General features: G+C 42.9%; 1 protein-coding gene across 2 annotated transcripts; it reads left to right on the forward strand.

Moving 5' to 3' along the window:
* The first annotated feature begins 18 nt into the window (after positions 1-18).
* On the forward strand, positions 19-9,905 carry MPC2 (mitochondrial pyruvate carrier 2). 2 transcript variants are annotated; one of them, XM_083438532.1, is made up of 5 exons: positions 19-399; positions 4,861-4,901; positions 7,289-7,373; positions 7,732-7,843; positions 9,671-9,905. In XM_083438532.1, the coding sequence occupies exons 1-5, from the start codon at positions 294-296 to the stop codon at positions 9,708-9,710; spliced, it is 384 nt and encodes a 127-aa protein (XP_083294658.1). In that variant the 5' UTR covers positions 19-293; the 3' UTR covers positions 9,711-9,905. The 2 variants fall into 2 exon arrangements, 1 of the variants encoding a protein (XP_083294658.1); XR_014510583.1 differs by having other exon boundaries at positions 100-399; positions 7,732-9,027; positions 9,187-9,905.
* Positions 9,906-16,624: the final 6,719 nt, after the last annotated feature.

Consider the following 16,624-nt stretch of genomic DNA (forward strand, 5'->3'; position numbering starts at 1 on the left):
AAAAGAGGACGCCAATTGACCGCAAGAATGTCATCAACGTCGGGTGGCAAAGCCGGTAATGTCGTAGCTAGCCAATAACGCGAAAGCCAGCTGTTTAAGCCCCGCCTCTTGCTCCGTCCGTGAACAAATCAGAATCAGGAACAGCGGCTCGCCCCACCACCTGCTTCTGTTCGTGAGGAGGGGTGGTGGGTTTTTGTGTTTTCCCCCCTCCTCTGCTCAGACGGAGGAGAAGGAGGACGACGACAGGTCGAGCGGGGGCTTCGTTGCATCAGTCGCTGTCACCCGCACACAGAATGGCGGCCGCCGCCGCGGGGTTTCGTGCCTCTTACCACCGGTTCCTGGACCGAATCGAGGTCATGTTGCCGCCCCGGCTGCGTCCCTTGTACAACCACCCGGCAGGTATTTGAGGGGAGGAGGAGATGGGGGAGGTCGTTTCCTTGCTCGCCAGCTGGGGATAACTTGTGAAATGGTGTATGTGAAAGTGTGTGCGTGTGTCTGAGAAAGAGAGAGAACCCTTATTTGTAAAAACAAATAATATATGCGTGGAAACAAAACAGAGCCCCCTCCCACCCTCCAGTGCCTCAGTTCCCTGCTTATAAACCTGGAGAGGCCACCCTGGTAGTGAAAAATGTGCGCTTGTGTTGTATCTGGTCATTCAGACCAGGGACTGGAGTTCATCTCCCCATGGCCATTGGCCTTGGACTAGTTGCCATCTCTCATACTGGCCTACCTCACAGGATTATGGAGAGTAGGGAAAGGCCAGGGTGGGGGCAGAATTCTTTGGCAAAAGAGTGGGGTAGAAATAAAATTTAAAAGCCCCAGGTCAGAGTTGGTTAGTACTTGGAGACATGGCAAAGTAGATGGTTTAGTCTCTGTCCTTGATAACTCCTGCAAGGTGGTAGCATTTCTTCCATGGTGATGGGCAGGCAAGCTTTGTGGAGGTCTGAGTTGCAGTTTTTTGGCCTTCTTTGTGCAGCCCGAGACCAGCCCTTCTATGCTTCTGCTTCCTGCAGGTTAATTGTTATTGTCGTTAACAAAGGCTGCATAGAAGTCAAAGTTCTGTTTGTCCTCTTTGACATAGATGCTTCTGGGAAAACAAACTTTCCTTTCACTGGGAATGGTGAGAGAGATTTATTATGGTGACCAGATGCAAAGAGAAATTGTCATGTAGGGGTAAGAGAAGCTGCACCTGCTGAAAGTCCTCTTTCTGTGCTGCTATTTAAAATTCAAGATCCCTGTCCTTCATTGAAGCAGGTCAGCTTAGAGGATAAAGTTGGGGCTTTCCTACATGGCATGGGTCAATCTTGCAACTGTCTGCTCCTTTAAAAGATTATTTTCTTGTGAAGGGATGCTGCTTAGTCAGATTGCACCAGCTCCTCAAAAACTTGCATGTTCAGAAAGGATTCCCTGCAGTTCTGTTGCTTAGGGCCCACTAAAATCCAGAGGTGGCCTTAATGGTTGCCTAACCGCAGAAATTATACAGTAGGTCCTAGAAAGGTAGCCGACTACTTTACTCCCACGCACGTTGAAAGAAAAGCAGTGAGTTATAGGAAGTAATCCCTCCCTCCCACACACAAACCATCCCTCATTTTTCATATTGTCAGGAGATTCTCTTCTGTTCATTCAAGGGACTTTTGAAATATAGGTTTTCAGTGGAAACTTCCATTAGGTTTTTCTTTCTCAAAACTTCCTAAAACATTGTGATTCTTGGTGGCTGTCGGCAACCATACAACAACATAACTGGATAAAAAAATAGTCTAATAATTAGGAAACTGGTAGACTTGATTACAAATTCCTACTCTGTTGTTGACTTTTCCTCTAGACTGAATTTAACCATAATCACCCTTTGATTTACTTACTGGGGAAAGTACTGGTATTCTCTTATCATTACTTATAATCCATTTTTAAACAGGCAGCTCTTTATCTTTCCTTTTTTATCTGCAACTGGCTTCTTTGGCTTCACTATCTCTCCAGTGTGAATCCTTTAGAGGTCATTTGGTGATGGGCTTTCTAAAACGACAAAAATCAATTAACAAGATTATTTCTTCCTTTGCCACTCTTTAGTGCAAGCCAGTTTGTGGTGTTTGGACAGAGGAATCACTTGTCATAAGATTTTCTGGTAGTTGCAAAAGCTAATCTTATCTATACTTCAGTAACTGCATTACTTAATTGTGGGTGTAAATTCTCTGTGCAGAACATAACGTGTTCCTGCATTATGCTACTTTATAGTCTCAGCTTTTATTGGGAGACTTGGATTCAGCAAAGTACTATGCCTCTTACACAAATGAAAAATACCATGAAAGATGATCCAACTGATACCAAAGGCCTGACGGCAGAAACATTTATTTCTTGTGAAAGAAGCTTGCAGAAGAAATAAACCACTGTCTGTCAGGGAAGTGTGAATACAAATACTGAATTATAGTAGTGCAGAACCTGTCATATTGTACTTTAAAATTGAAGTTGGGACTCCACATTTATGCAAATTTAAAATTAGTTTTGCATGTCATGACTTTAGTATAGTTCCTGACTTTAGATTGAGGACTATCTGATTCAGCCTTTGTTCTGGATTATGTAGGTAGCAAATTACAGTGCTGCTCTAACTTACTTAATAGTGCTGAGGATTACTGACATAATGCTTGTGAAACATACCTTATGAGTAGTTCATATATTTGCTGTATTATTAAGGCTCTGAAGTCAAGCAATGAAAAATACAATAAATTAATGTCAGGTGTTGCAGATTCCTTTCCTCACAATGTCGTCTTCACTTTCTGGAAAAGGGAATTCATGGAATAATAGTTTACTGTCCACATGTAGCAAAAAGTTTATTCCAAAAAGCATTTCTTCAAGAGCTTCTGACAAATGTTGGCTCATTTTTAAAGGAAAGGTTTTGACTAAAGATGTGGCTTAGTTTCATACCTGTTGAACTGAGTGTCCAAGTTTGAACTGCTGTTGGCATTCAGGCATATTTTCCAAATCTGCGTCATGTCCATGGTGCAGGTCAGTTTGATGGCCTAATTTGATAAGTGACATTTTACCTAGAATACAAGCTGCAGTAGCTGAGGAAAATCCTGTCACATCTGGTTTGTGAAACATCCCTATTATCTATACTTGTTTCAGTACTTTTTCTGTCTTTCACAATAGTTTGTCAGTCTTGCTAAAGGACATGAAAAGTTCTGAAAAGTAACCATCTCTGCTTTTCGTGACTGTTGCTATGCAATAGAAAGTTGGTGTTGGCAGCAGTACCACATGACTTGGAGCTTTCCATTTGTTCTTTGTGTAGCTCCTCTGAATAGAAAGCTCTTTAGAATTCCTCAAATGCATCAAGAATAACTGGGCTGCTGTCTTGCAAGAATTGTACAGATTGCAACAAATTTAAGTATATTTAGGAATAATGATTTCTGAAAAAAACAACCTGAATAATCCCATCACTGAAAGTAGCATCTTCATTTACCTACATAACATCTTGACTTAATGTTTCTCTCAGTTGCATAGCTTAACTCTAGAACAACTTCTATAGAAGTTCTTCTTCAAATTGGTACCAAAGTTTTGCAATGGTTTTGTAGTGAAATGCCCACATCTTGCATCACCTTCACAAGTGAGTAACTGTTGACTTGCAAGTTCTGCTTCCCAGAAGGCAATCCTAGTGAGCTCTTTGGGGCATCTTCTAAGTGTGTTTTAAAGTTAATAGACACTAAAAACAGAGTATTACCAAATGTGAACTTGCCAGACAATTGTCTTGTTGTTTAGTGGTTGTGCACCAGTCTCATACATTCATTGAAAAACAAAGGTGAAGAACAGTAACTCTAGTATGGACCCACAATGAGTAAGACGGTAACCTTATTTTGGAGGTGCTGCAAAATGTGAGGGTTTTGCTACAAAAAGGGTTGGAGTGAATCAAACAATGTTGGGTTTCTGGGTGATACCTATGATCCCCAATTCATGTAGCAATTACTCAGTAATGCAGCGTTCGCACTGCAAAATGACTGCAAAAATTGGCACAAGATTGGAGGGAATCCCAATTTTGGGGTTCACACTTAATGAAGCTGCTATAGAGCTCAACACCTGTGAAAAGGTCACATTGTATGGCAAAGTACTCTTTAAGACCTTGGTTTAATCTCTGAAGAAGAATGGCTCCAGAGAATCGTAAAATTGGCCATCACTTCCATAGGAGCAACATTGTTTTCTGCATTTCTTTTAATTACACCTCGAAGTGTTTGTAACAAATCCTTCAGGTGCTACAAAAAAAGGTACAAAAGTAGTTTGAACAGGTCAGACAACAGAAGGTAGGAAGCAGAATATGCATTCAGCTTGGTGTCAGATTCCTCATGAGGTGCTTTGAAGAGAGTTGTAGAAGTATTATGATTACACATAAGGAAAAATGGATCAACAAACAATTGCAAAACCTGTGTTGCAGGAGAAAAGCAACTTTGTGGATCTGTTGTAGTTTTTGCACTGGTAACAAGTACTGTACTAGAGACAGAAACATTTGTTCCTGCCCCACACATGATGGGGGCCCCAGCTAATCATGGCAGAAAGTAGTGCCTGGTACCTCTGGACAAATGCAGCAGTGTTGGGGCAGGGGATAATATGCGTGTGGGTGTCATCTGCATTTTCTTCCACCACTTTGGTACAACTGTCCTTTGTGTCATAACTCCCATTTCCTGTTTTCAGATATTTGATTGCACCTCAGCAGAAGAGCTTTTATCACTTCTCCCCTGTGCTGTAGTGTAAAACATAACTATTCTGTTGGTGCATGTGCATCAAAGCTACTTGCTGTTTTAATAATTCACATAATTCAGTGGTTTTGTGCAAATTGTCACACAGCAGAATCATGTAGCTAATGAAATATTTCTCTTTCAGGTCCTAAAACAGTGTTTTTCTGGGCCCCTATTATGAAATGGGTAAGTTGAGAAGAGGTTTGTACTATTGACATTTTTTTGTTGTGACTGGCCACTGCTAGTAATTATCACTATGTTACTGCATTTCATTTGCTTCTGACCTCACTGTTTTACACTTCTCCCCCACCCAATACATGTAGCTCAAGATAACACTTCATACATCTGAAAAGAGTGCACTGTAGTCTACAAAAGCCTATGTCATAATAAATTGGTTAGTATTTAAGGTGCCTCAAGACTCCCCACCCTCAAAAAAATGTATTCCACTCTGTTTCCTCCCTGGAGCCCTTTGTGGGAGACGGGCAGGCTATACACGAGTAAATTAAATTGTGGTGCATGTATTTTAACGGAACCTGACTAAAAATAATTATGTTGTTTGTGTATATAGACAGACAACTCTTTCTTCTTGCCTGAATTCTGCTGGTCCATGAGAAGCATTTGGATATGTTGGAAGAAAGATGTAGAAATAAGTCCCACCTTAATTGTGTTGAAATGCTATCTGACAGTTTAGCAGAAATTTCTACTAAACTAGGTACTAACACTGCATGTCTTCTCTCTGAACTATCATAGTGCTATTTTGTTGCACCTACACCTACAACCATGGCATTGGCGACTTTATATAGTCACTAGTTGGAAGCCACTAGTATCAGTAGGACATACATTTAATATAAATACAGCAAGACTGCTTATTGGAATTGGGAAACACAACTTTCCAGTTCTTAAATACTGCATTTGGTTTTGATGCACAAAGCCCTTAAAATACATAGGCCTTGATATTTCAAGGGCCATTTGCTTCCATGTGAACTTTCCTGTGTAGTATGATCTTTCTTCTGCTCAGTGTCCTAACATTTTGGCATGGTGAGTGAGCATCAAGTGCAGGGTCTTTTCAGCTGTAGCACCTTTATTCTGCAACACTCTCTCCTTATTAATTCCCAAGTATTCACTGATGCTTTAAGTGGCAAGAAATCTATATTGTCTTGTCTAGCAAGTCCCAAAGCTTTTAGAAAATATTTCCTGCCCAATATGTTAATTAACTCAAAAAACTCTTAGCTGGGTGTCAAGTTCCTCTGGGACCAGCCTTGTATAATTGCCATCTTTTACCTGTGGAGACGAATCTCTTTGCACTTTTTCAGTTAAAACAGGCCAAGCTTCTTTGCTTCATCTGTACAAGTATGGAATGTCTGGGACAATGGGCAATGCTTCTTCATCAATCAATTATAGTGTGTTTGAAGCCTAATAATACCAGATACACTCAGCAGTGGCAATCATATATTTTGACCTGTGTAGCACAGGAAAAAGGCAAAACCCTTATCCCTGAAGTAGCACATTGGAGGCTTTCTGAAAGCAGCAAGAACTCTTGCTCTTTCAGTTGCAGTAGTACAAGCCACTATTTGTACCTCACCTACTTAATCCACTCAACGGGATTAAGAATCACAAGATTCAGCTGGCTGTCCAAACCAGCTAAAATTTATTATTTGTCTCCACCAACTTTTCCTCCCATGTAACATGTCCCCTAAACATGGGAGTTACTCTAGCTCTTAAATTGTGAAGTGCATGAACTATAGTAATGGTTGTTGTTGGAATCCGTCTGTCTCAAGAGACACTGGAGTGCGCCTCCGGGGCTGAAGTCAAACCGCTGTGTTAGCAGCACCCAGCTGACCTCCCTAGAGCATAAGCCTGGGCAGTGTGTATGGGGGTCCTGGGCTGCCCAGACAACAAGACCTCCCTCTTGGCCTTGCTGATGTGGTCCAAAGGAAAGCAGAGCAATATGTCTGGCACCAGCTTGGCTGCAGGAATTGCCGGAAGGCGGTATACAAGATGCCATCCAACCGTCTTAGGGACACCACTCTGAATTTGTGTAGGGTTTACTGCTTAACCTTTTCTTCTCGCAAAGATACCCCACAAAGCAGCAGAGGTATAGGATCTGAGTTTTCCTTCTCCTAGATGGGCTGCCTTCCCAGACTGACAAGTCCCATCTGCCCTCTCACTTCCTGCTCCAGTACATGCAAAATCTACCTTCTTGACCATTGGACCCACTATTGGTCTCATTCGCTCAATCTACCAGAGCCTGGCTTTGCATGCAGGGGAAGTTCCTAGCACACTGAGGGTTTGAGACTCATTGGTTACCTTCACCTGGTTTAGCCAGCCATTTGAAGCCATTCCTAGGGTGTGGCTACTGTTGCATGCTGATAGCTTCTAGGAGCCACAAGTGAGAGTCGAGTGCAGGGTGGGGACCAAAGATGAACAAACTACCCCAGAATGAGCACAATGTCTTCCTCACCAGAGGTGCTACTGCTCCCCAACACCCCTTAACTCCCATTGACTAGGTTCTGATTAATGAAGACACACTGCTATAATACTGCACTAAAGCTGGCTGCTACTTCCTTTTATAGGGCTTGGTATGTGCTGGAATGGCTGATATGACCAGACCAGCAGATAAACTCAGCACATCACAATCTGCTGTGCTAACAGCCACAGGTATGTTTATTCTCACTTTGCTGTTAAATAATTTTTAATTAAATGTTAAAAAAATCATCAGCTGATAATAGAAGTTGTGGAGGAAAGAACCAGTTATTGCTTCCATGTAAGACATTATGGATTGTGATGCCAGTTCCTAGTGCTGCCATCTTCCATTCTGTAAGTATGGGGGGGGGGGATAATTCGCTCATAAATAACTGAGAACACCCAACTTGAATGGCATAAGCATGAAGCTTTCTATCATGTTTAGATGCAACTTTTCTCCGAATCTGAACATCTGATACTACAATCATTATTGATCTTTGGTACTAATAAATCTACTTGGTATTAAACCTTTGCTTTCTTTATGATCCAACAGGTCTTATCTGGTCAAGATATTCTCTAGTTATTATTCCTAAAAACTGGGGTCTCTTTACAGTTAACTTCTTTGTTGGCTGTGCTGGAGGCTCTCAGCTATACCGTATATGGAGGTACGTATGGCAAGTAGGTCAGAAGACTAAGTTGTAGCCTATTCTAGGATCTGTTCTTCAGACTAGCTGAGCTGCTTTCTTCACTTTAGGGCTTCTCAACCTTTTTCCTGGCATGACTCATTTGCTTTAACAGTACATGAAACATCCAATGTTCTGTCATGGGGAGTGATGACAGAGAAACTTCATTTGCTGCCATGCTACTCAAGGCATGGCAACCAAGAGGGTTGTTCCCACACCTTTCCCTGTGAGACTTCTCAGTCCCCAATCTAAACCATTGTATTTATCAATATTCAAGCTTTATTTGGCTTGTGCAATGGAAATCCCCCCGCCTATCCCTGCCAGGCTCTTAAATCCTTCTGCACTATTCTTCTTCTTCCACCTGCTTCCTGCTCCATTTCAGCATCTGCAGTAACTATCCTATATGAATTTGGGAGCTGGCAACCATCTCCTCCCTTTAGGAATTGTGGCATATCCCACACCGTCAGATCCTTAGCCTTGACTGCCTCGGTAAGATATAACATGATAGCCCTCTGACTCCCCTCCCAAGGCTCTACAGTTTGAGAAACTGTTTTGAAGCCATACAAATGTGGCCCTGGCCCTCCTGCCAAAACATAGTTGTAGAGTGGATGTAGAAGCTTCTTAAGCATTATCCCTCACTGATCCAAACCACCAGTGGTTATACTTAATATCCTGGCAAAATAGATCAAAATTGGGTATAGCAGTCCATTTGCATCAGGTGTTGTGCTAGTCTATATTCTGTCTTGAGTATTGGAACTGCAACAGTTGTAAAGGCAGAAGCCATCCTATAGCAAAATGTTAGGTATAAAGAATAAGCATCAGTTGTAGCTAGTTTAAATATGGCCTAATCTAAAGCTTCCTAGTAGCATTTTAGAATAAACCCACCTAAGTTTATTTTCCATTCTTAAAGGTTCAGCATTCTAGAAAGGCTAGTTTGTGTACACAGCAAAAATGCTTGGCGAGGATGGGCAGCAATGCTTACTTGGCCTCCTGGCACCAGCATCACTGAAGATTACTGGGAGGGGAAGAGGAAGGGTGTAGCGGTGGGGAGGTTGGAACGGTGTGAATGCCAAATGCCTTCCTTATCCTCTCTCCCTTTCCCACAAACCACAGTGTTGCCAGTGCAGGGTGGCCAGGTAAGTGCCCCTGACTGCTCCTGACACACAGTGATTGTTCCTCTAGCTTTTAGGTGACACCAAGACAGTTAAGCAGGAGCATTTTTTGCATCTTTACTTGATTGAGTGGAGTCCTTGGGTAGAGGAGACTCAGTCCATGCCAAATGAACAAACACCTTGAGTTGCACTGCAGGCACTTTTAAAAACCAGTGCAGATCAGCTGTAATATTTCCAAAGATTACCTATATGCCTTCTTCCAACTTTTAACACGGAATAATTAAGCTACTTTTCAAATAGTGCTTAAAGGGGATTTACATCTTAAAAGGTGGCTTACAAATATTTGTGAAGTTGTAAAAGAGGCAGGGTTTCAAAAGCAGATATCCTACCTTGCAACAGTAAGTGCTCCCTCACTTTGTGTCTGGTTGTAAACAGAGCAAATGCTTTCTTGAAATATACCCCCCCCCCCCCAAAAAAAGTCAACAATGATCAGAAAACATGTAAGGGGAGGAGGGAAAAGCTGCTTCTGTCACTGCCCCCTCCTCTGCCACAGTCAATAGTAGTACATGATATCCTAACCTTGGCAAAGAGCAACCCCTCCTTGGAAGCACATGCACCCAGATCGTGTCTGGGAAAGCTAAAATATGTAACCTAAACCTTGAATTGTAACCATAATTGGCTATTCTTTTTCTGACAGGTATAACCAAGACCTAAAAGCCAAAGAACTGGAAAAGTAGAAATTCAAGCTCAGCTCCTCAGATCTCATCTGCAAAGCAACTTCCCAAGGGACCTAGATTTAATCTTGTTCATTTTGCCCTGTGTGAATTTTTACTAAAGTTGGTAGAGCATGTTTTTTTCTATAAGTTTAGAAAGCAGTCTCTTTACATGGAAATAAAACCTTCTACTAAACAATAAAACCTTAAGCTACGTAACGTTAGTAGGTTTTTCCTGATCTTAAGGGCTGTGAGCAGTGGTTGTGGTTGCAGAATACCCCTTCCTCCAAAACTGCTCTTGAGGATAAGGGAACCAGCCCTTTCGGTAGTATTTGATGCAGTGTATGGAGTTGCAACTGTTGGGGGTAGGTTTGGTGATACTTGGGCACACACATCTTTTTGGCAAGAGGAACTACCCTGTGCATGAAGGTGCTACTGGACCAACTTGATTTACATTTTTCATGCCACAGTTAAGTCATGACTAAGATGTTGAAGATGGAAAAATACTTAAATTCATAATATGCTTTGTGTGATCCCTCCGCCTGAAATACAGAAGGTAAACATTTTAGATTAAAATCAGTATCTTCAGATGGCAGAACGGTTGGAGCAGTGGCCAGTTTTCTGAAGTATAATCAGTGCTGAGCTATACTAAGTTCTGTACTTCTGGGGGGGGGGGGGGACCTAACCATTATTAAATGCCCACTGCTGGGTCACAGTAATCTAAGGTATGTCACAGCAGCACCACACCTACCTAAGTGTAGGATAAAAAGTTGTGAATCCCAAAGCAGTTTGGCCTCATTGTGGGTTGCAGTCCAAAAAAGGTTGAAGACAACTTGTACTCTAGCCTTTCAAAAGCTGAAAGGTATTGATAACTGACCAGACCTGGCAGTGGGCGCCAGATGTTGGGTCCCAGTTGCCATCAGCCCCAGCCAACATAGTCAAGGATAAGAGTTGCAGTCCAGCAACATCTTTCTCAACCTTTGAGTCCAACTCCATCCCAGACTAGCAGGACCAGCGGTCAGGGATTATGAGAGTTGTGGGATCCATGGTTGAGAGAAGCTGATTTGTAAAGACTTCCTCAAATGTAAAAGCTTTTCTGTGAGACTAGGAAGTGTGGCCCCTACCACATGCTTTAATATATGGGTCTGAAAAGCATCCTGGAAATGGTGGTACATGACTATGTGAATTTGGATGGGGTCAGTTTGCCCATGACTAGCAATGGCTAGGTTAACGGAAGAGCATGAGAGTAGTCGGGGGCTACTCCTGAAGCATATTCTCCTATTCTGAGCACTATGCACAGTGCTAAATTGAGCACTTGCAGTCAAAGCTGAATCTTGGCTTTGTAGCAGAAGTATGTGAAAGGCAAAGGCAATTCAATATCTCATGCTTGACAAATTATGAAACACACAACAGACCACTAATGGAAAAAGTGTATTAAAATATTCACAAGAGTACAATAGAAAACATGTAAATATCCAATGTGATGTGTGTCCAACTTAGAAGCAAGTCAAAACAAGTATGTTACCACTAGTTCCTGCTTTAACTTTACAGAGAGCTTGTAGAACAATCCCTTGCCCAAAATTATACACCTATTTTATAGGTGTTTACCCCTTTTGCCCCACCCCGCCAATCTAGCAGCATCATAGTGTGGTGCCCTCTTAGTGGTGCTTTCCAGAAGGTAGCCAACTGCCTGTGCAGCAGCTGCATTTGAGAACATAGGGAAGGAAGGAAAGGAGACTGTACAACAACTGAATACAAAATGCAATTCCAGTTTTTTAAAAGTGCAGAAACAAGGTAGAAAAGGGCTCAGTAGCTGCATTCTGTGGAGTTGTATAGAGCCAAAGGAGATCTTGAGAAGAAAGTCGAAGGCTTGGGGAGCTAAGTTTCACAAGTGGGAGTCCTTTGTTAGATCTTGATTGCCTTTCACAGAAAAGGGCATCTAAATTGAGCACCATAGGGAAATTGCCCTTTCACTGAGGCGTCTCCTAGATTTTAACTAGGAAACAGTTTTAATAAGGGGGGGATGAAACTTCTACCCATCACACACAAATAGAAAAATGTGGTTTTAAAAGGCTTGGTCGATACAAGAATAAGGTAAAACTCTGAATGAGACTTGACAGACAGACTTCAAGGCTCATCTGTTGATGACTGAACACCTGCTCACTTCACCAGAACAACTGACTGTACACAAAAAGGAAAGCCTTTGGAGTTTTGTGAATACAGAGCAAGTTACAAGACAGATGATCACCTCAACTACTTCAAATAATTAAGACAAAACTTTTTATAGTTTCCCTATTCACACTGAAATGTTGATACTGCAGACCCACAAAGCACTCTAGCAAGAGACAAAGCTTCATGAACAAATAAGATAGAACTCCTACAGTCTGAATGATCTTCCCCAAACCCTACTGGGATAAAAGCACCCTACCTATTCAAACATGGTTATCTGCCATGAAGAACTTCTATTGAACAATATTCTACTGAGATGAAACATGAGGGGTACAGTTGTTAAGGAGTCAAAATGTAGTAGCAACACTAGCCTCTACTTGCCTTGTCTCTCTAAAAAAGGGCACTGCACCTCCACTAAAATTGATGGCAAACTGGTTTTTAACAGGGTTAGACCACACTTTTAAGTTAGAAAATACACTATTTACAAATAAGATTATAACATGGATCATACTTCAGGCATGTTAAAGGATGTAAATCCTCAAGATGCCACAATTTCTCATGAATAGAGGTTTTCAGCTTGAACAGCTACTAGGAAAAGTCACACTTGTTCCAATTTTACTGTTCAAGCCACATAACTTCTGTCGGAGGAAATGTAGCCCCTTTAGGGTTCTTGTGCTTGCCATGTTGTCTGCCACTAAACTCAGAAGAGGAGCAACAAATGAGAGGACAACAAACCCAAATTCTCTCCTGCACTATAAACCATATTCAGACTCCTTTCAAAATGCTGAAAAACAGGTTCATGTCACACAAAAAAAGGTCAGCTCCAGCTCAAATTGCTGATGAAGCAAAGTGTCAAGAGTATCAGGCAAAGATGAAAGAATAAAGAAAAAATAGTGACTTGCTTTTCTAGTAATAAGGTGCTAGAATTAAAAGATTACGTTAAGTTCTATAATATTCTGAAAACACTGAATAATAAATTGTTTTCTCCTACACAGCTCATTTGGCTGCAAGCATTCACAAGTCACTGGAGTTTGCATCAGATCAAAGTATGCAGAGTAGTGATTAGTTGATCGTTATAATTGAAGCAGGTCTTTCCATTAAGTTATTTTTTCTGGCATTCCTCATTTATTACTTATACCCTACCCATCTGGCCGGGCCTCCCCAGCCACTCTAGGCGTCTTCCAACAGAATATTAAAAACACGATAAAACATCATACATTAACAACTTCCTTAAACAGGGCTGCCTTCAGATGTTTTCTAAAAGTCAGGTAGTTGTTTATTTCTTTGACATCTGATGGAAGGGTGTTCCACAGGGCGGGTGCTACTGCTGAGAAGGCCCTCTGCAGAGTTCCCTGTAACCTCACTTCTCTCAGTGAGGGAACTGCCAGAAGGCCCTCAGCGCTGGACCTGGATGGGGGTGGAGATGCTCCTTCAAAAATACTGGGCCGAGGCCGTTTAGGGCTTTGAATTGTGCTCGGAAACATACTGGGAGTCACTGAAGGTCTTTCAGGACTGGTGTTATATGCTCTTGGCAACCACTCCCAGTCACCAGTCTAGCTGCCGCATTCTGGATTAGCTGTAGTTTCCGAGTCACCTTCAGGATTCAACCTCAATCTGTTAGCTGCCATCCATCCTCTAACCACCTCCAGACACTCACACAGGACCTTCACCGCCTTCACTGGTTCTGATTTAAAAGAGAGGTAGAGCTGGGTATCATCCGCATACTGATCAACTTTTAGCCCAAACCCCCTGATGATTTCTCCCAGCCCTTCATATAGATGTTAAAAAGCATAGGGGAGAGGACGGAACCCTGAGGCACCCTACAAGTGAGAGCCCAGGGGTCTGAACACTCATCCCTCAACATCACTTTCTGGACATGGTCCAGAAGGAAGGAGCAGAACCACTGTATAACAGTGCCCCCAGCTCCTCTAGACGGTCCAGAAGCATGTTATGGTTGATGGTATCAAAGGCCGCTGAGAGATCCAGCAGAACTAGGAAACAGCTTTTACCCTTGTCCCTAGCACACCGGACATCATCAACCAGCGTGACCAAGGCAGTTTCAGTCCCATGATGAGGCCTGAATCCCAACTTGAAGAGATCCAAATGGCCCGCATCCTTCCAGGCATGCCTGGAGTTGTTCAGCAGCCACCCACTCAGTCACCTTGCCAGAGAATGGAAGATTTGAAGCTGGGCGATAGTTGGCCATATTGGCTGGGTCTAAAGAGCTTTTTTTAAAGAAGCAGTTTCATGACTACCTCTTTCAGCTGGTCTGGGAAGCCTCCCTCACAGAGAGAAGCATTCACGATCCCACCGAGTCCATCGTCCAGCCCTTCCTAGCTCGCTTTTATGAGCCAGGATGGGCAAGGATCAAGGAGACAATTGGTTGGTTTCACTCATCTAAGCAGCCTGTCCACATCCTCGGAGGTAACAGATTGGAATTGATCCCATGAAACTTGACTAGACAGGACTCTAGCTCTCTCCCGCCCTGGCCCTGCTCCCACGGTGGTCTACCTCTTTCCGAATGTGAGCGACTTTATCTGCAAAAAACTTTGCAAAATCATTGCAGGAGATCTTGGGGTCCTTAACTGGGCCCCAATGGCGAAGGTCGTTCCGTTAAATTGTGAACCACCTAAGAGAGTCTCCTGCTGTTTTCTGCAGATGCAATAGAGGCGGTGAAGAAGGTCCTCTTCGCCGTCACTACTGCCACTTGATAGGCTTGATGCTGAGCTCTAACATGTATCCGATCTGATTCAGAATGAGTTTTTTGCCACCGGCACTCCAGCCATCTCAGCGATTGTTTCATCGCCCTCAGCCCTGGAGAAAACCACGGGGATGTCCAGGTTCCATGCAATCAGAGACAGCGCTTCGGAGTCAGACAGTCAATAGCCCTGGTTAACTGCATTCCAGCAGGCCACCAGGGAATCACATGAAAGGCCATCCCCTACCACTCTCTGGAAACCATTTGGATCCATTAAGTGGTGGGGACAGACCATCCAAATCGGTCCCACCTCCCTGCAGAAGGGAAGGGTCGCAGAGAAATCCAGTTGCACCAGGAAGTGATCCGACCACGGCACTTCTTTTGTTTCACTTTTACTTAAGTGTCAGATCACCCACATCCATAGAGGTGAACACCAGGTCTAAGGCATGTCCACGACTATGAGTTGGGCCAAATTATACCTTGTGTGGTCTACATTTGTTTTTAGCTGGAACCCTTATGATCCACTGATGTGTTTTACATTAATAAAGCAAGAATGCATATTCAGGGTGTCTTAACCGTTAAGGCATAGCTTATCTGTATTATGTGGTCCTCCTGTTTAACAGCGTAAGATGTTCTCCATCAGACCATACTCCACCTAGTCCAACATTCTTTGCGCACACAAAACATCCCAGTAACCCACCAGGTGCTAGGTGGTCAACCAGGAGTTTGCAGACCACCATGGGACTGCAATCTGTCAATCTACCTTCTGCCAACCCCTGTTCTGAAGAGGGCAAGGAGACCAGTGCAGTACTGGAGAAAATTTAAAAAGCACCTGAAGTTTTTTTCAGTCCCACCCTCACTCCCCAACTGAATAAAGATTGAAAAGTCAAAAGGAATTCAACAGGCTCCTTTCAACAGTGACACTAAATGAGCATTAAAAGAGCAGCCTCAGAAAACTAATCAACCTCTAAAGTGGCACGTGGGTGTATTCAGATTAGCATTAAGTGTCACTTTTCATTAACTTTTGTCTCTCACTGTTCAAGACAAATCTTCACAAGTTGCTCATTCATCTACACTCCTGCAACGTTTTTGTTTTGTAGGGGGCGGGGTGCAATTCTAGGATGAATATGTGCAGTTGTGCATAAGACGATGAGCCTACTGGGTCAGGCCAGCGGCCCATCAAGCCCAACATCATGATCTCACAGTGGCCAATGAAATGCCTGCAGGAAACCTGCCAGCCCTTGCCAGCCCCAGTAAATGATGTACTGCATGCAAAAACCAGTAGGTGGAGGTGAGACTAATAATGGCATGGCCAATTTCATTTACGGTAAAAGAAAATAAGACAAGCAGTACCCAAGGCATCTATGATGAATGGGTTCATGTGTACAATGGCATAATTTCACTGTTTAGAAAGGAGGAAAAACTCCAATAAAGCTTCAGTGAACACCAGCACTTCAGCCCTGTCCAGGTTTTCTTAGACTCAAGTGCCACCAAGTTCAAGGGAACTTACTTTCCTAGTAAGTAGATTTAGGACTACAGCCTAAGTCTACTGAGATCACAGGAGACAGCAGTAAAGATGGCCTTAGCACAGAAAAGTCGGTAATTGAAGCCTTCTAATTTTTCTATTTTGGAAAAAGAATCCATTAAGGAACAAGGGATTAATGCTCATACAGGCATACCTCATTTTAGCAGTGATCCTGCTGTGGAAATGCACTCACCACATTTGGGCAAAAGTACAATGTCCCCTCCTCTTGGCCCAAGCTTTAGGGAAAGCCTGCTTGTTTGGCTCTGCAGAGTGCTGACTGGCCACCCTTTGGGTCAATCATAAAAGTTTCATCTGCTACCATTCACACTTTCTTATACTTTTAAGAAAACTCCACTGCACAGATAAACATGCACGGGCTTTGGGAAGAGGAGGAGGAGGAGGAGGAGGAAGAAGAAGAGAACAGGACAGCCTGTCTGAAACAATGAAGAGGAGGAGGAGGAGGAAGAGAACCAGACAGCCTGTCTGAAACAATGGTTTGAGGCAGGAAGGGAGGAGAGAACAGCAGGTGATTTGGAGGTTGTGTGC

Source organism: Podarcis tiliguerta (assembly GCF_965153285.1).
Source record: "Podarcis tiliguerta genome assembly, chromosome: 4".
NCBI classification, from domain to species: domain Eukaryota; kingdom Metazoa; phylum Chordata; class Lepidosauria; order Squamata; family Lacertidae; genus Podarcis; species Podarcis tiliguerta.

Excerpts from the sequence above, each read along its gene's own strand:
- MPC2 (XM_083438532.1), top strand. The coding sequence starts at position 294 with ATGGCGGCCGCCGCCGCGGGGTTTCGTGCCTCTTACCACCGGTTCCTG. Across the intron at positions 4,902-7,288 it reads GGGCCCCTATTATGAAATGG|GGCTTGGTATGTGCTGGAAT; the intron begins GTAAGTTGAGAA and ends TTCCTTTTATAG. Across the intron at positions 7,844-9,670 it reads CAGCTATACCGTATATGGAG|GTATAACCAAGACCTAAAAG; the intron begins GTACGTATGGCA and ends TTTTTCTGACAG.